Source organism: Pygocentrus nattereri, chromosome 13, assembly GCF_015220715.1.
Source record: "Pygocentrus nattereri isolate fPygNat1 chromosome 13, fPygNat1.pri, whole genome shotgun sequence".
Lineage (NCBI taxonomy): Eukaryota > Metazoa > Chordata > Actinopteri > Characiformes > Serrasalmidae > Pygocentrus > Pygocentrus nattereri.
The window spans coordinates 39,201,901-39,228,355 of record NC_051223.1 but is presented as its reverse complement, the minus strand read 5'-3'; the positions used below and the strand labels follow the sequence as shown (position 1 = coordinate 39,228,355).

Here is a 26,455-nt window from a genome sequence, read left to right as displayed (position 1 = left end):
AAGAACACCCTCACCCGTGATAAAATCACTGTAACCCACTGCCTCTCGTGGCTCACTGTTTTAATATAAAACAGTTTGTTTTTATTTAAAATGATTTTTGAACAATTTAAAGTATTCAATGCCTATTTTTTGCATATTTTAAATAAACAATGAGCAGTTGGGGTCAAGGCACAACATTAAATAAAAATAAACTGGCCCACAGATCTGATTTTTTAATATTTAGTGGTTTAGCTCGACACTCCTGCTCTAAACTATTGACTGATACTGTATGTGAATGGTTGGACAGACAGACAGACAGACAGACAGGTAATGTTCAGGTGAGTGAGTGGAGTATCTGGTCTTTAAGCCATAGCTGAGTGTAACGACACCGTCCACTAATATCACTCATGAGACCAGGGAGAAATGGACGGATACGGTGAGGAACAGTATCAGGTCTCAATGCTGATCAGGACGAGAAGATAAACTCGGACTCAGCAGAAAACCGCAGAGCTTCTGCAGAAAGAGTTCAGTTTCCACTGACTTTTATTATTAATATCTGGACTGATATCAACACCAAAACCCAGCCACGTCCAGCACGGGGAGGGGTTTCACTCCTGACCTCAAAACATCCACTCTGGGGGCTTTTCTGGACCAGCTCCCAGCAAATGGAGGACTCAGCAGCTCAACTCTATCTACATACACAACTGCTTACCTTAGACTTAAAGACAGGAACTTTATTACTTTTATTCTGATTTAAAATAAGGAAATAATATTTTCTAAATTTAGAATTAAATTTAGATGTAATATGTAGATGTAAATCATTTTTTGTGCATGTAATATTGATAAATTATTTCTTCTTTAAAGACAAGAGACCATCTGTAAGCATTTACAGCCAAGAAATATTTTTATTCAGATTTAAAATTACTACTAATAATAAATTAGATTTAAAGCCAAGAAATTATTTTTTAATAAAAATTAAAGCCAAGTCTCAAGTCTCTGAGATTCAAATTAGTCGAGTATCAAGTTTCTGAAGTGTAAATCCAAGTTGAGTCTCGAGTCTCTGAAGTGAATCAAGAGCCGAGTCTGTGAGGTGTGAGTCAGAGTCGAGTCTGTGAGGTGTGAGTCCGAGTCGAGTCTGTGAGGGGGTAGTCCGAGCCGAGTCTCTGAGGGGGTAGTCCGAGCCGAGTCTCTGAGGGGGTAGTCCGAGTCGAGTCTCTGAGGGGGTAGTCCGAGTCGAGTCTCTGAGGGGGTAGTCCGAGTCGAGTCGTTGAGGGGATAGTCAGTCTCAGGGATAGTCCGAGTCAAGTCTTTGAAGGGATAGTCCGAGTCGAGTCGTTGAGGGGATAGTCAGTCTCAGGGATAGTCCGAGTCAAGTCTTTGAAGGGATAGTCCGAGTCGAGTCTTTGAGGGGATAGTCCGAGTCGAGTCTCTGAGGGGATAGTCCGAGTCGAGTCTCTGAGGGGATAGTCCGAGTCAAGTCTTTGAGGGGATAGTCCGAATGGAGTCTCTGAGGGGACAGTCCGAGTCGAGTCTCTGAGGGGACAGTCCGAGTCGAGTCTCTGAGGGGACAGTCCGAGTCGAGTCTTTGAGGGGACAGTCCGAGTCGAGTCTCTGAAGGGACAGTCCGAGTCGAGTCTTTGAGGGGACAGTCCGAGTCGAGTCTCTGAGGGGACAGTCCGAGTCGAGTCTTTGAGGGGATAGTCAGAGTCGAGTCTCTGAGGGGACAGTCCGAGTCGAGTCTTTGAGGGGACAGTCCGAGTCGAGTCTTTGAGGGGATAGTCCGAGTCGAGTCTTTGAGGGGAAAGTCTGGATCAGTCTTTGAGGGGATAGTCAGTCTCTGAGGGGTAGTCCGAGTCGAGTCTTTGAGGGGACAGTCCGAGTCGAGTCTCTGAGGGGACAGTCCGAGTCGAGTCTCTGAGGGGACAGTCCGAGTCGAGTCTCTGAGGGGACAGTCCGAGTCGAGTCTCTGAGGGGACAGTCCGAGTCGAGTCTTTGAGGGGATAGTCAGAGTCGAGTCTCTGAGGGGACAGTCCGAGTCGAGTCTTTGAGGGGATAGTCAGAGTCGAGTCTCTGAGGGGACAGTCCGAGTCGAGTCTTTGAGGGGACAGTCCGAGTCGAGTCTTTGAGGGGACAGTCCGAGTCGAGTCTTTGAGGGGATAGTCCGAGTCGAGTCTCTGAGTGGACAGTCCGAGTCGAGTCTCTGAGGGGATAGTCCGAGTCGAGTCTCTGAGGGGACAGTCCGAGTCGAGTCTTTGAGGGGAAAGTCTGGATCAGTCTTTGAGGGGATAGTCAGTCTCTGAGGGGTAGTCTGAGTCGAGTCTCTGAGGGGATAGTCCGAGTCAAGTCTTTGAGGGGATAGTCCGAGTCGAGTCTTTGAGGGGACAGTCCGAGTCGAGTCTTTTTTGGGAGGATAGTCCAAGTCGAGTCTCTGAGGGGACAGTCCGAGTCGAGTCTCTGAGGGGATAGTCCGAGTCGAGTCTCTGAGGGGATAGTCCGAGTCGAGTCTTTGAGGGGACAGTCCGAGTCGAGTCTTTGAGGGGAAAGTCTGAATCAGTCTTTGAGGGGATAGTCAGTCTCTGAGGGGTAGTCCGAGTCGAGTCTCTGAGGGGACAGTCCGAGTCAAGTCTTTGAGGGGACAGTCCGAGTCGAGTCTTTGAGGGGACAGTCCGAGTCGAGTCTTTGAGGGGAAAGTCTGAATCAGTCTTTGAGGGGATAGTCAGTCTCTGAGGGGTAGTCCGAGTCGAGTCTCTGAGGGGATAGTCCGAGTCAAGTCTTTGAGGGGATAGTCCGAGTCAAGTCTTTGAGGGGATAGTCCGAGTCGAGTCTCTGAGGGGACAGTCCAAGTCGAGTCTCTGAGGGGACAGTCCGAGTCGAGTCTCTGAGGGGACAGTCCGAGTCGAGTCTCTGAGGGGACAGTCCGAGTCGAGTCTCTGAGGGGACAGTCTTAGTCCTTTTTTTCACGTTCTCCTTCATTATGAAAGTGGATCTAATTTCCCCACAAATCCCTCCTGAAAAACTAATGACTTCTACTTAACGGCCGTTTAAATGAAGGGTGGAACTGCATTTCAGTAGCAGCATCATATTATTAACTAAATAAATAAGGTCCTGAACAGAAGCCGTCACCCTGCAGGTCACTGCTCCACCTCTGAGCTCTAATCAGACGTCCACCTGCTTTAATAACAGCATCATCCACCAGACTCAGCACTGACCACTCACTGCACACCTCAGCACACACCTAACACCAGCTACCACTCAGACTGACCACTAACATACAACAGAGAGAGGGAGAGAGAGAGAGGGTAAGAGTGAGAAAGGAGAGGGGGGAGGGAGGGAAAGGGAAAAAGAGAAGGAGAGAGAGAGAGAGAGAGAGAGAGAGAGGGTAAGAGTGAGAAAGGAGAGGGAGAATGAAGAGCATGTATAACAGCAGCTGTGTTGAGTGATTGTGAATCTGTGCATGTTCTGCTCTAAAGTCTGTTTATCATCCTGAGCTCCACTAAGAGAAGAGTAACGCTGACAAATGTACAATAAATCACACTCTCTCACACACACACACACACACACACACACACACACACACACACACACACACACACACACGTAACACTGTAATATCACTGTCTGGACTCAAGTGGGCAACATTAATGAATACAGATCAGGAACGAATGTGCTTATTCAAACATACTTGACATTTTTCAGGCCTCAGAGAACCTCAATCCCTGTTTTCTTTCCCAAGTGGGCCAGTCTTGCTCCTGCAGGCCACAGTACGTACAAAGCATGCCCTATGAACGACCTTCCAATGTCCAATAAATGCCTGATATATTTCACCAAAGTTCTCTTCTAATGTAAACTGTGTCCTTGTAAGGGGCAACATATCAGTCCATCCAGTGACATCCAGTCCATCCACGACCCACAGACAGCACAGACCAGGCTAATGTTATCCTGTTTATCTGAGAGTCTGATTCAGGGATGTTTCAGTCACGATTCAAAGGAAAATAAAAAGACAGCAGAGCTTTGATCGCCTCTCGCTGTCTAAGCCTGACGTAGAACACTTTATTTTCCAGGCAGTGGATATAAAGGAACGGCTGATCTTTTGGGGTTAGCAATAGCCTAGCATGGCTACTCTATCGCAGAGCTACTCTTATCATGCATGAGGCACGGCCTGACTCGCTCAGCTGCGTCAGATGACGCTATGACGACAAATGACTCAAAGCCGAGGCTGGAGTCTTAGAGGAATTTCCACCTCAAATGGTGCAGCAGTTACATTCATGTTGCTGCATTTAAGGTGGAACAGAAAATGAAAACAAAAAGCCAGACATTTAGTGTTTTTGCCAGGGTCACGGGGCTCAGCTCTGTTATTATTACAAACAAACCAAACTCACAACAAGCGGCACAATAAAAATACGTCGGATTTACTTTTACTTTTTCTTCGGATTTTACTTTTTTTTTTGGTTTTAAAAATGGTTCTTATAAAAAGTCAACAGACATCCCATAATAACAATCCACTGTCATTTTATTTAAGCATTTATAATTGTTTCTGAAACTCTATAAACTATATTAAAAACTATACTAATATTGTTTGAACAAAAAACAATAAATAATAATAATAATAATAATAATAATAATAATAATAATTGCCAGCTAACTCAACAGTGCTGGTCTGGTTGCAGAATTTGACTGACTAGTTGAGCCTGACTTTTCAGACTAATTTCAATGTAAACAGGCATCTACTCACACACCCGTAGAAATCTTTATCCTTACATTTTAACTTGAGTTTATACTTTTTTTTTTCTTCTTCAAATAAATAAACATTGCTAAAACAATTATACATTTTCCTGGTTCTCCTGTGGTCAGACAGGGTAAACTAAACTGTTCGAACTCAAACATCAGTGTTTTCATTTTTAGATTTGCAAAAGAACGACTGACCTTGGCTCTCTCTCTCTCTCACTCTCTCTCTCTCACTCTCTCACTCTCTCACTCTCTCACTCACTCTCTCACTCTCTCACTCACTCTCACTCTCTCTCTCACTCTCTCTCTCACTCTCTCTCTCACTCTCTCTCTCACTCTCTCACTCTCTCTCTCTCTCTCTCACTCTCTCTCTCACTCTCTCTCTCACTCACACTCACTCACTCTCTCTCACTCTCTCTCACTCTCTCTCACTCTCTCCCTCACTCTCTCCCTCACTCTCTCCCTCACTCTCTCCCTCACTCTCTCTCTCGCTCACTCTCTCACGCTCACTCTCTCACGCTCACTCTCTCACTACTACATTAAATTAAGGCCATAATGAGACCAAAATACTAGCACCACGCTCACTCACTCACACAGCTTTAGTACTGTACACAGTAGCAGCATTAACAGAAATCCCAGTAACAGCAGCAGCATAACTACTATTAGTATTAGAACTGGAAGTCACATCAATACAGTACCAGTAGAATCAGCAGTAGTAGCATTAACTACTAATAGCAGCAGTAGTATTAGTTTCTGTCATGTAATCAAGTATTAATAACAATACCAACAGTATTAAGAGTAGTCATATTGGTATTAGTACCATCTTATAGCCCTGAGGGGGAATTCCAGCGTTCTGCATGATCAACACACTAAAACGGAAACCGAGTCTTTCAGAGCGGTTTGGTGTGAAACGCTCTCTTCTAGAGAAACTCCGTCAGATCTGTTCACAGCGGTGGAGATAGGAACCAGATGTCCGCCTTTAAAAGCTCCCTTACAGAAAGTTCCTACATAAACTGGTTATGAATTCACGGACTGATGTTCTGTGGTGGTTTTACATCAGATGCATTCTTTTTCCAGATTTTCCACTATTTTCCCATCATCAACATTCCATATAAGCTCAGAAGACTCGTGTAGGTTCTCTAGTGGTTCTGGATGGTAAATAAAATGTCTATATCTGTGTTGTAGTCATGGCGACGCCTGGTTCCCATCACCACCACTGTAAAGACATCTGAACCTTTTCCCACCAAACCGGCCCACAGTTATGCAGACATTACGAACATTCCCCTTTAATAGCAGTGAAAGAGGCAGTAGTTATTTTTAGTAGTGTATATAGTAGTAATAATAATAATAGCTGTAGCAGTATTACTAGCTATTGTTCACTTCAGCTTCCCATATGATGGTGGTGGGAAAATGAGAGAATGTTTGGGGGGGGGTGTAACACACTCATAACCCATGCAGGGGGTGATGGTCATTAGTTTGGCATGCTCATAAATTCCAGGGTTTAGTACAGAGCACAGCTGGCCACAGCAGCCCTGGGGTCACCGGTCATGAGCGAAACAGCACACAGACGCTGTATGGAGCTCAGAGGGTGAGTGACTGGTACGTTCACCTACCATCAGCCTGTAAACCCCACAGTCCAAATAACTCTGTGGATACGGTTATACACACATACACACTGCAGCAGCCGAGACTCAGTAAACACAACACGACACAGTCAGCAGCAGAACAGCCTCAACACAAGACAGAGCTACGGAGGCCAACATGTAAATGGAGGCCCTGGTCAGTTGAGCTGAGCTGAGCTTCTCTTCTCCAGCATGGAGATCTTCATCCACCACCTTCCCATCAGTGTGATTAGATGATTGTTGGCTGACTTTAGCAATATTTCTTAAAACGATAAAAAGCTGCTTCAGTGACTGTTTACTTGCAAATAAAACAGAGCTCAGAGTCTAAGATCACACCCAGGTTTCGTACGTCAAGCAAACAACCAAAACTCCTCCCAGTTCAACAAAAACCCAACCCAGTTCAAACAGTCCTCCTCCCAATACCACAGGAACTCCTCCCAATACCACAGGAACCCCTCCCAATACCACAGGATCTCCTCCCAATACCACAGGATCTCCTCCCAATACCACAGGATCTCCTCCCAATACCACAGGATCTCCTCCCAATACCACAGGATCTCCTCCCAATACCACAGGAACTCCTCCCAATACCACAGGAACCCCTCCCAATACCACAGGATCTCCTCCCAATACCACAGGATCTCCTCCCAATACCACAGGATCTCCTCCCAATACCACAGGATCTCCTCCCAATACCACAGGAACTCCTCCCAATACCACAGGAACTCCTCCCAATACCACAGAAACTCCTCCCAATACCACAGAAACTCCTCCCAATAACCTTGATCTTCTACAGCAGCTGGAGCCGCTGCAGTGCACGACGTCGAAGTCGTAAAGCTGTGAATGTCACATTATCCGCTGCAGAGACACTCACTCTGCCAGGGATCATCTGCGTGTTGTTGTGTTTCATCTCCACTAAAAACACACAGCAGGCCGCTAACGCAGAGCTGGCAGCTGCGGCTTCAGCTGCAGGAGGATTTCAAACACATCGGCGAGTAATTATTAAACAACAAAGCGCATTTAACAGCCTCAGGTCCAACCGCGGCGGAATCAGCATAATCTGGTGGAGCTGTTCACAGTCGGCAGGGCTCCTGTTCAGGGAAACAAGCTATTATCGCCTTCCGTAATTGAACATCTCACTTTGAACAAGCTTTTATCCACAGTTTGGAAAAGAAAACTGTCCCATTATTATTTGGAACCTGTTCGTCATACAAAGTAGCTACTTTGATGAACGTGAAACTGAGACAAATAAAGCAAAAGCATTTGCTTTATGATAAAATTGGCTGACACAGAAAATGATTCGCTTGTCTAATCAACACTGCCTTTCTCAAACAATCAGTCGGACAAATAAGACATGCTGGACGACGAACAGAACCACGGAACATCACGAAGGAAGTTCTGAAATGAATGTCTGAAATCCACCATAGCTCAAAAGTGGAGATCAAATTTCGAGGCGGAAAACAATCAAAAATGACTTTAAATAGATAGTTATAATAACAGTATGTTATTTATTATTTTAATTGATTATAAAATATCAAATAAATCACCTAAAAATAGCTTTTGGAGAAATGTTTATACTGTTAAAGTACACATTGCCTAAGTTTTGTTTTTTGTTTATACCAGGAGTCGCAACCCAAATTCAGACCATCGTTTTATGTTCATTTCATTGAATTTAATTAAAGTTACATCATCTTGGCTGTAAATAGGTCTCCGTATGTACTAATAAGCTAGGACAGGCTTAAAAAAATAAAAACGTAGAGCCACTTTGCTCAGCTTTAAGCTTCAGCTCGTTTATAGCCACTCTTCTCGCATCTCTGGCAGGAAACGTTTCCTCAAAAGTAGAAAATTCTCTTGTAAAATGTCTCTCAATGTTCGGCTTTTTACGAGACTGAGCTCGCTTCTCCTTCGCCAGCTTCTCGTTCGAATTTTTTCGTTCCACCTTAAATGTGCTGCACCTTTTAAGGTGGAATGGGAATGAAATTCCAACAAGAAGCTGGCGAACGAGAAGCGACTTCAGCTTCGCGACTTTTTAGTGTTTCAGTTTCCCGTTGCAGATCAAACGCATCAGGAAACCAGCTGGAGTGATTATAAACACTAATCAGCCCATTCGTCTCCAAATTATCGATGTCCGTCTTAAATCTCTCTCTTTGCCGTTTCATAGCTACTAGCTGGGCGAGACTGTTGTCTGCATTGCTATGTGACCAGCCGTCTGCGCTGATCTTCAGGGTTAAAGGGTGAATCAGCAGTTCTACATTAACTCCAGTGTTTAAGACCATTTACTGTTAAACTGTGTTGAAGGATCAGCAGAGCTTTATTTTACTGTAGAGGAGGATTATTTTATTATCACCTACTGATCTGATTCAGCCGTGGAGGGCAGTAAAAGAGCCGCATGCAGCACTGGAGCCTCATGTTGCCGAACCCTGATATATGCTGTAAAACGCCTAAATATTTATGAACACTGCGCATGGTTCCAAACTTTTGAACAGTTGTGTGAATACTAGTGTTCTGTTTCAGCTGCTCAGATGAGTGTAGAACTGACTCATCTGCAGATCATCATTACTGAGCTCAACCATCAGCGCGTTAGTGATAACTGCTGTAAACAGTCATCAGTTATTACACAGGTGTTACTGGTGCTGATTATCAGTGGATCTTGGGCTCAGGTGCTGATTATCAGTGGATCTTGGGCTCAGGTGCTGATTATCAGTGGATCTCGCGCTCAGGTGCTGATTACTGTGCGCAGGTGTGCATTAGCACCGTTTTGGGCTTCAGGTGTTGATTAGAAAGGGCTGCGAAAGGGACAGTGGTGCAGGTTTGTCTCACCTGCTGCATCCAGGTGCTGAAGGAGCGCTGCCAGGAGTCTTTCTTCTCCAGGTGCAGGTAGGTGTTGAAGAGGATCAGGTACATGTAGCGCTCCAGGTACTGCAGACTCCTCAGCAACAGTGAGCGGCTCTCCTGCTCACTCTTACTATTCTTCATCTACACAGAGAGAGAGAGAGAGAGAGAGAGAGAGAGAGAGAGAGAGAGAGAGAGAGAGAGAGGGAGAGAGAGAGGGAGGGAGGGAGGGAGGGAGAGGGAGGGAGGGAGAGGGAGAGGGAGAGGGAGAGAGAGGGAGAGAGAGAGAGGGAGGGGGAGAGAGAGGGAGGGAGGGAGGGAGAGAGAGGGAGAGAGCTAGAGAGAGAGAGAGAGAGATAGAGAGAGAGAGAGAGAGAGGGAGTGAGGGAGAGGGAGGGAGGGAGGGAGAGGGAGAGGGAGAGGGAGAGAGAGAGAGAGAGAGAGAGAGAGAGGGGGAGAGAGAGAGAGGGAGGGAGGGAGGGAGAGAGAGAGAGAGGGAGAGGGAGAGAGAGAGAGAGAGAGAGAGAGAGAGAGAGAGAGAGAGAGGGGGAGAGAGAGAGAGAGAGAGAGAGAGAGAGAGAGAGAGAGAGAGAGAGAGAGAGAGAGAGAGAGAGAGAGAGAGAGAGAGAGAGAGAGAACCATGAATCTGGTATGCCAGAATGACTTCTTTGGAGTCTTCAGGGTGATTTTTGTAAATTTATGCATTTAAATATATGCAAATATATGCACTTTTAAAGACTATAGAACCTCCAAATAAGGTGTTAAATACCAAATTTTTTTCATACATCCATGAATTCATGCAGAGAAGAGCCATTTGGAAACCTTTATTTTTAACATATTTTTTTGGCAAAAATATAATTCACATAATTTACCCTAGATAAACGTCGCTCGGCCAGGACAGGTCTGGTGTCCAGATTTTGCTTCTTTAGTTTAAAACTGGAGCTACACTTCAAAAATTGGCATCTTGTCTAGTGAAATGATCTTAACCCTAGTCGAAGTGTAATATTTCCCAAGCTGAGATGGTTGTGCACTGACTATTAAATGACTTAGCTTATTTCTAGACCCTTTTCACTTATTTTAAGTAATTTTATAAAATAAAATGACCTCACTATACTGGCAGATAATTTGCCTGGTTTGGAGCACATTTCTTAAAACAAGCAAAATTATCTGCCAATATAGTGAGATCATTTTACTTAATAAAATTTCTTTTTAATCACTTTTAATTACTTAAAACAAGTACAAAAATGTCTAGAAGTAACATAAATAGTCTAAAATTAAGCTTAAAACAATCTTAACAGAAAAAATATTCAATTTATTGACTATTTGAGATCATTTAACTTGACGAGATAAATTTTTTTTAGTGTACAAGGCCAACATTGCTAGCAAACACTAGAAGTCAATAGTCACCCAAATCTTTTTCGGTAAATGCATTCCCAAAACATTTCCCAACTTGTTCAAACTTCATCCAGCTTTTCAATAACGTGGTACCGACCTTCTAAACCACTGGGTCAAAACGGAGGCGAGCAGGTGGTCTACACAGTGTGCTTTTGAAGGCACTTTGTATAAAACAGATAAGAATGAAAAATAAAACCTTTTCAAATGGCAAACAACACTAACACAGGCTTTTGCAACAAGTGCACAAAGCAGCATCAACTATTTTGTGTCCCTTGCCTCAAGAAACAAAAATGCACTCAATCGCCGTTGTAAATAGTTGTTAAAAAGTGTAAAATATGTAAATAAATGAATTAATAAATAAACAAACAATGCACAGAAGAAACATTTCTGTTAATTTGCCACCATTCTGCCATATTCTTAGTATAAAACAAGCTTACATTAGGCCTAATATGTTGGAGTTTCATGTTCAGTGACACGTATATCTCTCATCACTGTGTTGAAAAATTCCCAAGCTGGAATTTTTCTACTGATAAGGAGGAAAAAGCTGCGAACTCCTGGTTTAGGATTCTGTATGACTTACTTTGAAATTCCAAATCCCCTTCGCAAACAGGCATGTCACAGTTTGCACAGGCCACATCATTTCTTTTTTTCCCCTGAATATGTTCAATTCAGCGAGTAAACAGTAATTGTGCATTAAAGTGTGCAGATGTGTGCCTCTGTATGGGACATATTAACTTATTTCAACAACAAAAGCATGGACTTTGACCAGGGTGCACAAACTTTTGGACAAGACAGTAAGTTATCCTTGTTAGCAAGCAAGACAATCAGCTTCCATTTAGTTTTTCATCTGATAAACACAAATTTGGAACATCTGCGGATTGTAACCACTTTGAGAGCTTAAGAACCATCTACAAATTACATGAGCGGCAATCATCGGGGGTCCAAGCACTGTGCTGCTTATGGAGCCAGTAGAAAAATTACGGAAATCACCACACTTGGAATACGATCATCCAACTTTACTTTATAGCAAAAAAACAAAAAAAACACAAGTCTAAGATATAACAAAAATATTTTTGTCTATTAGCTGAACATCCTGGCTTTGTGAAACATACCTTAAGCAAATTAATGTTTTTTAATAAATGGCATATATTTGTCTAGATAAAGTAAAAAAACTAATGGAATCTCTGAAAGTTGAGAGGATGCAAACACAATTAGTATTTATTTGCTGCTCCTTGGGCTTTTATGGCAACCTGAATTCATGGACTTCACTAATGAAAAACAGCTTTCTACATCAAGCTGGTTCCAATGTTCTCAAATAGCCATTGACAGATGAGCTTTACAGGATGATGAATTTTCATTTTCCATTGTTTTAAAAACTTTCCACCATAAATTTTCAGTCAGACTGAGATCAATGACCCTGTCGTTGAGTTGAAATACATTTCATGAAGAACAGCAACATGCTTTGATCTGTGCCAAGATGCATCATCATTCTAAAACATATTTTCTATTGGTGGAATAATTTCTTCTGTTTAGGCCAGGGGTCGCAACCCAAATGTTAAAAAGAGCCAGCAAAACCACTTTGGGAGCCACAACACTACACACAACACTACAATCAAAGTAACGATTTGCTACTTTGGCTGTAAACACAGACTTATTTTGCTCTGATTTAAGCTTCAGCTCAGCTATAGCTGCTTTTCTAGCATCTCTTGCAGGAAACGTTTCCGCAAAAGTAGAACAATTTCTTGAAAAAGTCTTAATGTTTGACTTTCTAACGAGGCTAAAGTCGCTTCTCATTCACCAGATTCTTGTTCAAATTTTCCTGGTCCACCTGATTTTCCTGGTCCAAATGATTACCAGAATGTAACTGCTGCACCTTTTAAGGTGGAACAAGAAAATTCCACCTTAAGAAAAAAAAAAAGAAAAAGAAGCTGGCGAATGAGAAACACCAATAAGTCAATATCATCTCTAAATTACCGATGTTCGTCTTAAATCTCTCTCTTTGCCGTTTCATAGCTACTAGCTGGGCGAGACTGTCGTCTGTGTTGCTATGGTGACCAGCCATCTGCTGATCTTCAGGGTTAAAGGGTGAATCAGCAGTTCTACATTAACTCCAGTGTTTAAGACCATTTACTGTTAAACTGTGTTTAACAATCAGCAGAGCTTTATTTTACTGTATTTTATTATTACCTACTGATCTGATTCAGCTGTGGAGCCACAACAGGGCAGTAAAAGAGTCGCATGTTGCCGACCGCTGGCTTAGATATTAGTGCTGGTTCTTGTTTGGCTTTTCTGTATGTAGATCACATTTCATTCAGCCAATTTCTTAAGAATCTGTCACAAACACCGAGTCCCGTTTCCGCCCATTTGTTTTTCATCTGGTTGTGCATTTTCTATTTTCAAGGCATCTTGCTTTGACACTCTGGTATCTTCCTTGGTCTTCATTTTGTTTAAACTTGCACCAAATTTAAACACAGCTGACTGAAAACAGCCAACGTCTTCGGCCACACTCTGTGTTGACAGAGATTTATAATCATTTCCATTGTTTCAACTGACAAGTCTCTCGCTGGAGCCATGTTTTCTTTCAATTAGCCAAGACAAACAGCTTGTTATGGTCTGCAAGCGCTTCCTTTTAACTGGAGACTGCTTTGCATTTTCAGACTTGTGTCAGCATTTGCTTGAGAAATGCAAATGACAAGATGATTCCACATCTTTTTCCTTAACATTGAGTGATTACACAATGTCCTCCTCTACTTCATCTGGAAAAAATATGACATTCATTAAAATAGTTATTTAACTATTTAATATATGTGTGTGGTGGGTGGGTGTATATGTATAGAGGCATATGTATAGATATGTAAACATGTGTATGTATGTAGCAGCAAATAGTAGAATTATGTCTGGGTGTATATATGTATATGTATATGTGAATATGTATATGTATGTATATCTGTATAATTGTTTTTTTTCCCCTCCCCTTTTTTTTTTTTATTTTTTTTTTTAACTTACTTATTTATCTATTTATTTTTATTTAGTTGTCTGTTTATTTACTTATTTTATTTGTTTTTTCTCTCTTTTTTATTATTATTATTATTTTTTTTTTTTTCTATTTATTTATTTACTTACTTAATTATCATTATTATGATTTATTATTATTATTATTATTATTATTATTTTTTTTTTTTCTCTCCTCCCTTCTTCTCTTTCTTTCCTGTCCTCTTTTTTATTGCCTGTCAGGCCTGGCCAAACAAATAAAATAAAAACTTTAACAAGAATAGGCTTTAGTAACCTATAGAGCTTTTTCTTGTGAAAACAAATATGTTTGGTACATCAGTACATTCGGATTACCATTCCGATTGCAAAAATGGCCAGATATGACAGGTTAAAAAAAAAAAAAAAAAAAAAAAAAAAAAAAATAGTTATTTAATTTGTTTGAGGAATATTTCACAAAGCCAGAATGTTCAGCTATTGATCAAAAATGCTTTGAGTCATTTCTGTGATTTGTTTCGTAGCCACATAGCAAATAAAGCTGGGAGAACATCCTCCATGTGTGGTGATTCCATGATTTATGTCAGGGGTTGTAAAAGATGTGGGGTCTCAAAAGATGAGGTCTGCCCAGTTTTGTACACACTGTGTTTACATGCACTTAATAACCTGATAACAGCAGGAAACCTGATTTTGACAGTAATCTGATCTACACGCTTACATGCTCTTGAGTAATCAGATAATGGGGAAACTCCAGGTCTACATGAGTCAGATAGTAATCAGATCTCTGCTTTACAACCAGCCAATGAACTCACAGAAGACGACGTGACGTAAACGTAAAACTCAAACTTCATGATGTGGCTTTTTGTCAAAAGTCTCATCACTTCACTTGAAAATATGAACATACATGATCTAGAAGATGAAAACTATTTAAATCCTTCGTCAAGGATGTGTTTGATTTCAGCGTCGCTCCAAAAGCGCCGCTTGTTTCCAGTACCGCGGTCTGTTTTCACACATGCTCAGACTTGCTCTGATTACGGAGTTAAAATCCAGACTCTTATCAGATTTTGAGACATTACTCCAATCGAAGAGACCAGAGTGCGCTGTTTACTTGACCATTTGAATACATTTGAATCAGACACTGCTGGTTCTTGAATCAGACACTGCTGGTTCTTCTATGTAGAACCATGAACACTAAAAGAACCATTCACATGCTTAAACAGGTCTTTGCATAGTGAAGGTTTTTCAGAGTGATGGAGAATTAGCTGTATATGGTTCTATAAAGCATATTTTAAAAAAAAAGGTTCTATATAGAATTAAAATAGGGTTTTCTAGTGCTACAAGCTTTACATCATAACAACAGAAGAACCCTTTTTGGTGCCACACAGAACCTTATATAACACATTCTCCATTAATCTGATGGAGAAGAACCTTTTAATGAATGCAAGGAATCATTTAAGCATGGGAATGCTTTTTCTACCATTCAGAACCATTGTGATTACTAAAGAACCTTTGAAGAACCCTTTTTAAGAGTGTAGGCTATCTAGAGAATAAGTATGTCTATAGTTAGTTACATATTTTTGATCAAATCTGCCTTCCTTTAAGCCTGATGAGCCTTTTTTTTTCATTTCAAAGCATTCAAATGATTTATAACCTGCGATTTTCTGTTGTTGCATAAAGACCCAAATATACAGGATCATGACTGACTGCCCACCTTTGCCTCATGCAAAGACAACCCCTGATTTCAATAGATGGACTCTGTGATTCATGATTATCTGAAGCTTATGATCAGAGACAGAAATATCCAATCAAGTCAAAAGTCTGATATTCATGGAGACAAGCTGGTCTTCAACCACCACTTTAAAACTTGCATACAAACCCCATCAACACCCAGCCAGGCCTCAGACGCTCTTCCACATTAGCACCACATCAGCCGGCTGAGTCACTACATTCCCTCTTGAGTAATAAGCAGCTGTTCAGATGCTAAGGAGCAATAAGGATCAGCTCCGAGTGCCGCATAACAACTTCCAGACCCCAAATTATCAGCAGACTCAGCCGAGGGTGCTGTTACAGGATCGGGGCTGGAACTCCGCCAGCTTTGTACATGGACCGGTCAAGCTGCGCTCCCACGGTTATGAAAACACTCAGTGTTCAGAGCTCAGATATTTACAAGCATCTACTCAAACATAAGGCATTCATACAGATTTTAGTTTGCTCTCAGGCTTTCGGGTCACTGAGTTTTAGTATATGGGCGGGGCCTTGTTTTAGCCACGCCCCATGCTTTAGAGCAGGAAGCGAAGCTGCATCCCTGTCCCTCACGGCCACATGGTGAGCAGTTGGATCCTATTGTTTTGTAAATGTGTCCTCAAGTCTGATGATCAGTCTGGAACATTGAGAATGATCACTAGTAAAACAGAGATCTTCTGAAGTTGGTTGTGTTTTAATGTGAAATAGGTTGAACTTGTGTGAACAGTAGTTCAAAGCTTTGTTTGTTGGCTTACTGGCTGTGTTTTTGAGCTCAAAATGAGTTAAAATTGTCGCTATAGAAACAGTCAGAAGAACAGCTGAACAACCTGGAATCAGCCAGAAATGAACCCAACACCATTCGCCAAACTAAACGGGCTGTAAGAAGCTTTACAGACCGGCTGGAACAAAACAACATTCATACTGATCTGGACAAACTGACCAAACTGAGCTGAACCTGATATTGGGTCAGTTTTACGGCTCAGTCTGATTTGGTCCGACTCTGAAGATCAGACACGTCTGGCGATTGGTGTTGGGTTCATTTCTGGCTGATTCCAGGTTGTTCAGCTGTTCTTCAGTCACAGCTGCCGACTGAAAAGCTGCTCAGTGGAGACGACAGTTTGGGAATTTAGCGTAAGGAGCTGGAGAACGAACTGCCGGCTGAGCAGCGAGTGGGCGGAGCTCGTTACTCTGACGTAGCAACGAGCTGCTCGTTAAGGAGTTCTAATTAGGAGGAAGGAACTGAACATTAAAACATATTAAAGCCGCGTTCACGGCCAGTTTATTCATTTCTTACTGTATTTATTTAACTGCTGTATTAAAGCAGTAGAGCACTCGAGGAGGGAGTTATCACCAATAACATATTTCACGATAACACACTCCCTCTGGTGTTCTACCGTTTAAGTCTGACACTCTTTGTATTGTTTATTATGTATGAAGATAGAATCTTTACCTATTTGTTCATATCCAAGTGTATGTAAAACAAGTATCTGATTTAATTTATAAACATGTAAACTGACATGGTGCAGCTGTGAACCCCATCTCTGCACAAGAAGAGCTATAAGTGCTAACAGCTACATGGACACAGGAGCTTCTGTTTGTTTAATTGACTTTATTAAATTATTGCAGCTACTAAACCCACAGTGGCTAAATTTATAAGCGTAAGCTGATAGCAGCGAGTGACGTTTTTGAATAGCTACACTAGATTGCCAAAAGTCTTCAGTCCCCCATCCAAATCACTGAATTCAGGTGTTCCAGTCACTTCCGTGGCCACAGGTGTATAAAGCCGAGCCCCTAGTCCTGCAGACTGCTTCTACAGACATTAGTGAAAGAATGGGTCGCTCTCAGGAGCTCAGTGAATTCCAGCGTGGTGTCCAGTCGGGAAATTTCCTCACTACTAAATATTCCACAGTCCACTGTCAGTGGGATTATAACAAAGTGGAAGCGATTGGGAACGACAGCAACTCAGCCACGAAGTGGTCGGCCACGTAAAATGACAGAGCGGTCAGCGGATGCTGAGGGGCATAGTGCGCAGAGGTCACCGACTTTCTGCAGAGTCCATCACTACAGACCTCCAAACTTCATGTGGCATTCATTCTCATCCATCAGTGTCTGACCTCACAAATGCGTTTCTGGAAGAACGGTCAAAAATGACCATAAACACACTCCTAAACCCAGAAGAGCTGAAGCTGTTGTAGCTGCAAAGGGTGGACCGACTTCATATTAAACCCTATGGATTAAAAATGGGATGTCAGTCGAGTTCATATGCGTGTGAAGCCAGACGAGCGAATACTTTTGGAAATATAGTGCACGTTTTGTCAGCCCTTCAGCAGAACTGCTGCTATTCATTCTAACGATGGTGGAAAAATATATTTTAAGAATGCAGACAGCTGCGTGTTCAACTCCCAGGTGACCCTGAGGCTAATTTGAACAGCTTTGAATCATCGTGTCTCTATTTTTAAAAGGTCACTTGACATTTGCCAGACTGCACTGCGCCTGTTCGGTGTCGGACACAGTGCGAAAAACCTGATGTAGTGAAAACACCTCTGTTGAACACTTTAATTCTCCACCTGGAGACCTCAGTTAGAGTCTGCCGGAACAGAAAGTAAAGAGATTTCGGTTTATCGCATTTAGAGAACATCCATGAACAGGATGCCCTGCATTAGAGGTTTTAGAAGGTGTTAACAAAGCTGTCAGATAGTAGAGTTTCATTTCCAGTCAGAGGGTCCTTTAAGCACAAGGTATTAGCAGGTATTGCTCAACGAAGAGGAAAGAGTAAGGAAAAGTGGAGTTTCCAGAACTGGAGTTCAAAAACTGATTAAAATCTTCAGAGAAAATGGGCTTCCTAACAAATCACCTGGAAGAGCTGGTTGACCCCCTGTAAAGATGCGTAGATGTTCAAGAAGAACCTCACTGAGAAAAGAGGCTGGACGATGGACTGACCACCCCAGAGTCCAGACCTCAACACCACTGAATGGGTTTGATTACTTCAGAAAATCATTAACCAGCTTCTCAGACTGAGCTTTGGAGGCGTGTCTGCAGGTTCTTCGAGGAGCTGAAAGAGAGGCTCCTGAAAAGAGTGTAAGCTGGAATGAAGGGAAAGAGGGACCCACTGAAACACTCGGATATCTGGTATGCTTCTTGCTTTTTGGCTGTTTTGAGTGGACAATAAAAAAGGGGGTCTCAGACTTTTACACAGGACTGTCTTTCAAACAGTAGAACAAAAATCCAAAATGTGAGACTGTACAACGCCGAAGTGCTGTAGATCTCCAAGCCAGAGGATGTACCTGCTTTAAAGAAAAAGAGCCACTTCAGCCTCATCAGAGCGGTCAGCTGATTCAGAGCTTGTTCCTTTTAACTTAAGTGGTGGACTTGATGTTGATTGCTTGAAGTTAAGTTGAAGTACCGACAACAGCACATCTTTTGGCACCAGGGAGCGAGGTCAACAGCTGGGATCAAGCGTAGGACACGTCCAATCAGAGACGAAGCAGAGAGTGAGAGAAGGTAATTGAGAAAAAAGAGAAACAGGGTAAGAGAGAGTGGTCACTGTGGAGTAGGTCTGCAAGAGGCTCCTTCAAGATGACACTGTCAGCAGGTCAAGAGCTCAAATCAGAGAGAAAGAGCACTCCTCAAATTAACCTCAACAAACCCTCAGAGATACAGCACTGCTGCTGTTCATGCAGGGTTACCTGGGGAAAGACGACCCACCACGTTTTGAACGCTCGCATATAAGAACCCAAATAAAGCCCTCATTTCATGGACTTTAACTATTTGTCACATATTTATGAGTACCCACCCAGCGGCGCCAAGGGTATTTTACTGTCATTTTTCACAAATTTCACACTCTGGGTTTGGTTTAAACACCGACAGCCAAAGTTTATAACACATACAAACAATCTATTCTTCACCTTGGGTCATCATTCTCAAATCAAAGTGCTTCTTTTTCCATTAAACACCAACAAACACCATCATTCCCCACTAAATGCCATGATTCCTCACCAAAGACCTCAATTCTCCAACAAACCTTTTCACCCCCCCACTAAATATTTTCATTCTCTACCTAAAGGCATTTCACACATCCCCAAACAGACCTGCACTCATCGCACTGAGGAGCATTTTAATCATAAACGTGAGTAAATCTGTCCTGCTGTACAGCCCATGTTCACTCTCCGGTCCAGTTTTATTCTCGTTTTGATCTGTTACTTTCAGCAGCGGACGAAGTACACAAACCCTGTATCTGAGTTAAAGTAGATACTCAAGGTAAAATATTCCTCCAGAAAAAGTCGAAGTTCCTCCCTTTAGACCTCCACTTGAGTAAAAGTACTAAAGTATTTCCCTTCAAATGTACTTAGGTATAAAGTAAAAGTACTAAAAGAGTAATTCTGGCTCTGATGTCCTGTTATCATTTTTATAACCAGACTGGCTTCATGAACTCATTTCAGGTGAAAGTCCTCCAGCGTCTCTCTTGGTAAACCAGTCTTTTAATAGAAGGTCATTAATTAGTGACGCTGACGTCTATTAAAATGATCAGAAGCACAAAACACTGAAGGTAAACAGTTTCCATCAGGGAGAACCGAGTGGCTCTGAAATCACTTTTTACACACAAGCAAAGTTTCAGTTTCAGATTTATTTACAACTTAGTTCCAAGTTTAAGTTGAATAAAAACTGGCTTTAAACTCAGGATCACAGATGAGCTCCTTTACTATGTTGATCTGTAGGCGTCTGTTCATAAACATAAACCAGCCCAAACTAATTTACTATAAAATGAAATGGTGTTTGTAGAAATTCAGAAAAAAGCCGCGTCAGTCTCGACTGCATATGTGGACATATTTCTATATTGAGCTCTATTTACACAAAGTTAGGTTAGTTCATCATTTATGTTGAACAGACTCTCCCAAAGTTTTACGCTGCTGCGCTGACGTTGAACCGCGTGCTGCACTGGGTCGGTATGACCAATACATGAAACACGATACATGAAAAAAATACTAAAGTACAAAAACTAATTACATTTACTCAGTTACTGTCCACCACTGGTTACCTTGTTAAAAGTAAGACATGACGAGCGGAGCTTTTCAGCTTGAACATTTTTAAACTTGATCGAGTGGAAACTCAGGTGAGGCTGTTTGGTTGAATTATTGGTGCATTTAAAAACACAGCAGTGATTTCAGGCAGCATCAGCCATCGTTTACAGTCTGACCAGAAGCTGTTTAACGCTGCTATTTACACCTCTGCATTAAAGAAACACAGAAGTGCGAAAAAGGTTTATATTCTCCCAACAAACACCATAATTCTCCACTCAAAGACCATAATACTCTGTCAACCATGAGCATTCTCCAACAAACATCATTCCTCACCAAACACTATCATTCCTCACCAAATACTATCATTATTCACCCAAAGGCCACAAATCTCCAATATTCTCAAACAGTCATTATCATTCTCCAAGTCATCATCATTCCTCACCAAACACCATCATTCCTCACCAAACACCATCATTCCTCACCAAAACACCATCAGGCCCCGTCAAGTTACCACAATTCTTCAGCAAACACCAACATTCTCAAACACACTTCATCATTACCTACCAAACACCATCTCTGCTGACCAGAGAACATAATTCTCCACCAAACACCAACATTCTCCAACATCACTCTTCACCCAAAGACCATCTTTTGCTAATAAATACCATCATTCTCCTTCAAACATCATTCCTCACCAAACATCATCATTTCCCATTCAAACACCATCATTTCCCTATAAAAACACCACGATTCTCCAACAAACACCACCATTCTTCATCCACAAACATAATTCTCCAACAAACATTATCACTCGTCACACAAACTGCAACGTTCTCCGCAAAAAGTCACCACTCAGACGTTCAAGAGAGAAAGCCTAATGAACTAGTGTGAAAAGGTTGGAGAGCATTCTATCATACTTCTTTCTGCAGTTCTACACTTTTAGCTTTTGCTCTAGTATCTTCAGTGTGTTTGAGTGCAAATTTTCACAGGCGACAAGACACGACGGTGAGCTGGTCTTCAGACAGTCATCAGTCAGACATAGTTGGTGCTAGTTCTTAAACGACGGCTTGGTCTGTCCATTTACCAGGTACCACTCAGATTCCAGATGAACGATGACTCCCTTCACTAGAACACAGGGAACTTCAAACACTAAAGTCTGAATCTCACCAGGCGCTTCTCTCCTCTTATTCACCAGTTACAAGCTCTTTTCTAAAGAACCCTGGACCAGTTTTATCGTGAACTTTCCACAGAGCATCATGCAGGATGCCTGAAGTGCTTCCCTGGTGATGGCCAACCTGGAAACCTACAGGTCAGAGAGCGAGGCTGACCCCAGAAGGTCAAAGATCAACGTGCAGACATAAAAACACACAGACACTGACATGAGGCAGAAAAATTACCAGCAGACAGTTTTCTTTGGGAAGCGAAGCTGTTTGCGATGGTCTCTGGGGCGCCTCCAGCTGAGAGTGCTCAGTAACCACCAACAGCTCAAACACACCTGGGGAATTTTTCCAGCAAACATCAGGCAGATACACAAAACGAGCTTTTCCCTCGGGAACACAACCGGCAAACCGAGGATGCAGCCAGAACCATGTCACCCTGCCCACACACTCTGCTGTCCAAACGTGCCTTTTGATGCTTCACGATGAAATTTTAATTTACATTAATGTGGTTATTAGAGCTTCATGTTCCCATGGCTCTGAATGACTTAATGGTAAAATGAGAGGCATCGTGGCAGTGACCACCTCGGAAAGTACATTAAAGCGGTTAGGGTTCTGGATCTGGAGATGACAGGAACATATATACTTGAGACTCAGTTAATAACCCATAAAGCAACCACTAGTACAACAGAGATGCATCTCATCATGGGAAATTGATTTTTATTGATTTTGAGATGATCAGTTGCAGATTGCGGATCACATGGAGCTCATTAAAGCTCATTCGGCAGAGGCTCTTCATTCACAGTGAGGACAGTTGAGGAGCCTATGTGGCCTAAAATGAGTCCAAAGCACACTGACCATTTTCCACAAAACAATATCATTTTTCAGAAAACACCATCATTCTGTAACCAAACACCATCATTCTCCATCAAATGCAGTCATTCTCCAACAAAACACAATCGGCCTCTGATAAACCCCAATTTTCTCCAACAAGACAAAATTCCACAACTAAGCACCAACATTCTCTAATCAAACACCATGATTCCTCACCAACAAGTTCATTCTTCTCACAGCATCACCTTTCTTTACCAAGCACCATCATTCTCCAACAAACATGATCATTAATGTCTGATCTCTAACCAAACACCATCATTCTCCAACAAACATGATTCTCCAGAAACAAGCTCATTCCTCACCAAACACCATAACTCTCCACCAAAACGCCATCATTGTCCACTAAAAGCCATCAAATCTCCACAACACTGACATCATCCTCCACCAAAATGCTATCAATCTCCACCACACGCCATCGGTCACCACCAAAATGTCACCATTCTCCACCAAATGCCATTAAACCCCACCAAAACACCATCATTCTCCACCAAAACACCACCATTCTCCACCAAAACGCTCTTGATTCTACAATAAAATGCCACTATTCTCAACCAAAATGCCATCACTCTTCAACAAACACCATCATTCTCCATCAAAACACCATCAATCTCCACCAAAACGCCATCATGTTCCACCAAACACCACCAGTTTTCCACAAAAACACCATCACTCTCCACCAAAACTTCTATTCTCGAAGAAACACTTCCATATCATTCATCAACAAAGACCAATATTTTCCACCCAAATCCACCATTCTAACGTTGTCAGGTGTCCTTTCAATGTTTCAGAGCACAAACTGCCAAAGCAGTGAACCAGTGTGAATGGAGGAAAAACATTCCAGAGACTCCCAACAATTGCATACGTCCCATTCACCAACATATGAGGTTTTCCTCTCATACCTGGTCTCATGTCCGCGTACTCTGAGCAGCTCTAATGCTGAATGTGTTCTACAGCATGAGGCCGTGTGAAGGAACGTCATCCTCCCAGAGAAAGTCAGTCAGATCAGCTATGAACATGAGGAGAATCCGAATAAGAATCCTTTATTGATCCCAGAGGGAAATCGCAGTCGTTACAGTTGAAACCATGTATGTAAAAGAATAAACACTTTAATAATTTAAAACAAAGATAAAGAGAAAAACTGCAATAAGTACATGAGATTTCAGTACTTATGAATATAGTAAAGTGGTGATGACTGTAATAATAAATATGAACCATCTAGTAAAAAGCAGTTCAAATTATAGTACCTCTGAGTTTTTGCACACAATTATTATTATTATTACACATATGAACAGCAGAACAACAGAACAGGCCAACTAAAGTCCTGCTCCAGCCAAATTTGGTTATCCCTTCATTTCTCTCTTTGTCATCTTCTTGTAAAGCACAACATAAACTTGCCCTTAAAAAGGTGCTTGAGAAACAATGAGTAATATCATTATCCTGAGTTATGCATGTCCCAGGAGACCAAGTGCAGTCCTCGGTGTTATATGAACCTCACACACACACCCCTCAGGAGAAAATAACATATATTCTCATAAGATGACCTTGAACGTGCGCTGAATCTCACCAGCAGACTGTGGAGGTGAGCGTTATCTACATTATGGGAATTGTGCATCTCGGCTGATGTGCTTTTCAGTACGAAAATACCAATCATGTCCATAATGACCGTTATCTACAGTCAGATATCGGTGCAGATCATCACTGTGACAGCTTCACTCGATCAGTCCAGCGTCCAGGACACAAGACCTTCCCACAAGCTGCCCAGGAGAATAAAGGCCGTTCCTAACGAGGCTCCAGCATACATCACTGAGCTCTAATCAGGGGTTATTAACTGTTCTTCGTATTAACCTGAAATCAGAGGGGGGCCGGGCTTTTGGGGTCTATTTGTAAAGCACTCTGTGAGTTCACTCTGGAAAAGTGCTAAGTTTTACTTACTTACTAGGAGAATAAAGCCCAGCAGATATGCAGGTGAGCTGGATTCTTGGGCTGCTGAGCCACAGTATTTGTTTGTAGGCAAAATTGAAAACTTAATATTGGAAAATGTGTAGATTATGGGATGCGTTCACTGCATGTATTTCACCTGGAGTAAATGAGACTGGCAGAGTGGATAGTGTTCATTTTAAAGTTTTGGTCTGGACATTTACTGGTACTATTAAAGTTAAAACCAAAATGAAGTGTTTCTAATAAACAACCCACATGAAATACAGCAATACACTAGATTTTACTAACGGCAATATAGCAGTTGTACACTGTAGGTACCGGGATGTACAGCATTTTTGTCTTGGTGAGGCCAAAGTGCAATGTCTTTTGGTGACCCAAGGGCCAAAAAGACAAAACAGTACCCCAAATAAAGACGGTAGGTAGACTTCAGATTGAGAAAAGTAACAGTCTTAGAATAAAAAACAAAACAAAACATATAAAAAAACAAAGAAAAGTGGACAAGTGAGGAAGAAACACTGACGATTCTACAGTATTTCTAGCTCACTGATCAAAACTTACGCCTTTACAACATTCCAGGCTTATTGGTCAGGAACTAGAGGGACTCGTTTGACCATGTTGAGATCTTTGTTTTTTAAATAAATAAATAAATAAATAAACGTCAGATTGTTGAATCTTCTCTCTTCCACTGTAGAAAGAAATTCCATGGCTCTCAGGCGGCCCTGACCTGCTTATCAGAAGCTTCTGCACACTGGTGGAGTTGATGCAGCTCAATTCTATTTTCCACTCAAATGTTTAGGCTGGCAATAGAATTTAGTGAAACCTGTGCATCAAATCAGAAAAGAAGGCAAAATAGAAGCTAAAAATCTAAAACATCAAATATGTTCGTTTGTCATTGGGCGAGTTAGTGGGGTTGGGCTAATGAGTTCATCCCATCAAACCATCTCCACATATTACTGCGCTTCACAGTATTACTAGAGTTTAAAAGGGCTGCAAGTGATATAAAAGCATACACCGGTCAGGCGTCACATTCTGACCACCTCCTCATTTCTACGCTCACTGTCTACTTTATCAGCTCCACTTACTGTATAGCTGCACTCTGTAGTTCTACAGTTACAGACTGTAGTCCATCTGTTTCTCTGATACTCTGTTACCCTGTTCTTCAGTGGTCAGGACCCCCATGGACCCTCACAGAGCAGGTACTATTTGGGTGGTGGGTCATTCTCAGCACTGCAGTAATCCTGACGTGGTGTTGGTGGTGTTAGTGTGTGTTGTGCTGGTCTCAGTGGATCAGACACAGCAGTGCTGCTGGAGTTTTTAAAACACCTCAGTCCACCAACCTAAAATATCCAGCCAGCAGCGTCCTGTGGGCAGCGTCCTGTGGGCAGCGTCCTGTGGGCAGCGTCCTGTGGGCAGTGTCCTGTGGGCAGTGTCCTGTGGGCAGCGTCCTGTGGGCAGCGTCCTGTGGGCAGCGTCCTGTGGGCAGCGTCCTGTGACCACTGATGAAGGACTAGAGGATGACCAACACAAACTGTGCAGCAGCAGATGAGCTGTCGTCTCTGACTTCACATCTACAAGGTGGACCGACAAGGTAGGAGTGTCTAATAGAGTGGACAGTGAGTGGACACAGTGTTTAAAAACTCCAGCAGCGCTGCTGTGTCTGATCCGCTCAGACCAGCACAACAGACACTAACACACCACCACCACGTCAGTGTTACTGCAGTGCTGAGAATGACCCACCACCCAAACAGTACCTGCTCTGTGAGGGTCCATGGGGGTCCTGACCACTGAAAAACAGGGTAACAGAGTATCAGAGAAACAGATGGACTACAGTCTGAACATACAAAAGTTATGTATTTGAAGTTTTTTGCATTCTTGTAAAATTTCACACTGAGAAATTATGATTTACAGCAAATAATTATGCGCCCAATATATCGCTCAAGCCCCAACAAACAGGACCAAAGTGTACGCAAACGTCTGTGTGAGAGTGTCCTGATTACCCTGAGTGCCCTGTACTCCCGGGGGTCTATGAACACTTAGCTGTTAAACACACGTTGTCTGTCTGGATCTTCCTGGTACCAACGTGTGGAAGCCACGTGTGAAAACTGAACCACCCTCTTCTACACGAATTCAGACGGACCCGCGAGCGCAGACTCCACACCTACAGCAC

The 26,455-nt window shown here is 42.3% G+C and overlaps 1 protein-coding gene across 3 annotated transcripts in view; it reads right to left on the bottom strand.

The window, feature by feature from the left end:
• Positions 1–26,455, bottom strand: part of pald1a (phosphatase domain containing paladin 1a) — a 125,702-nt gene that overhangs the window by 4,607 nt on the left and 94,640 nt on the right. For all 3 annotated transcript variants that reach the window (XM_017720268.2, XM_017720267.2, XM_037544424.1), the window contains one exon: positions 9,147–9,302. In XM_017720268.2, coding sequence (XP_017575757.2) covers positions 9,147–9,302 — 156 coding nt within the window. The remainder of the gene's footprint in view (positions 1–9,146; positions 9,303–26,455) is intronic.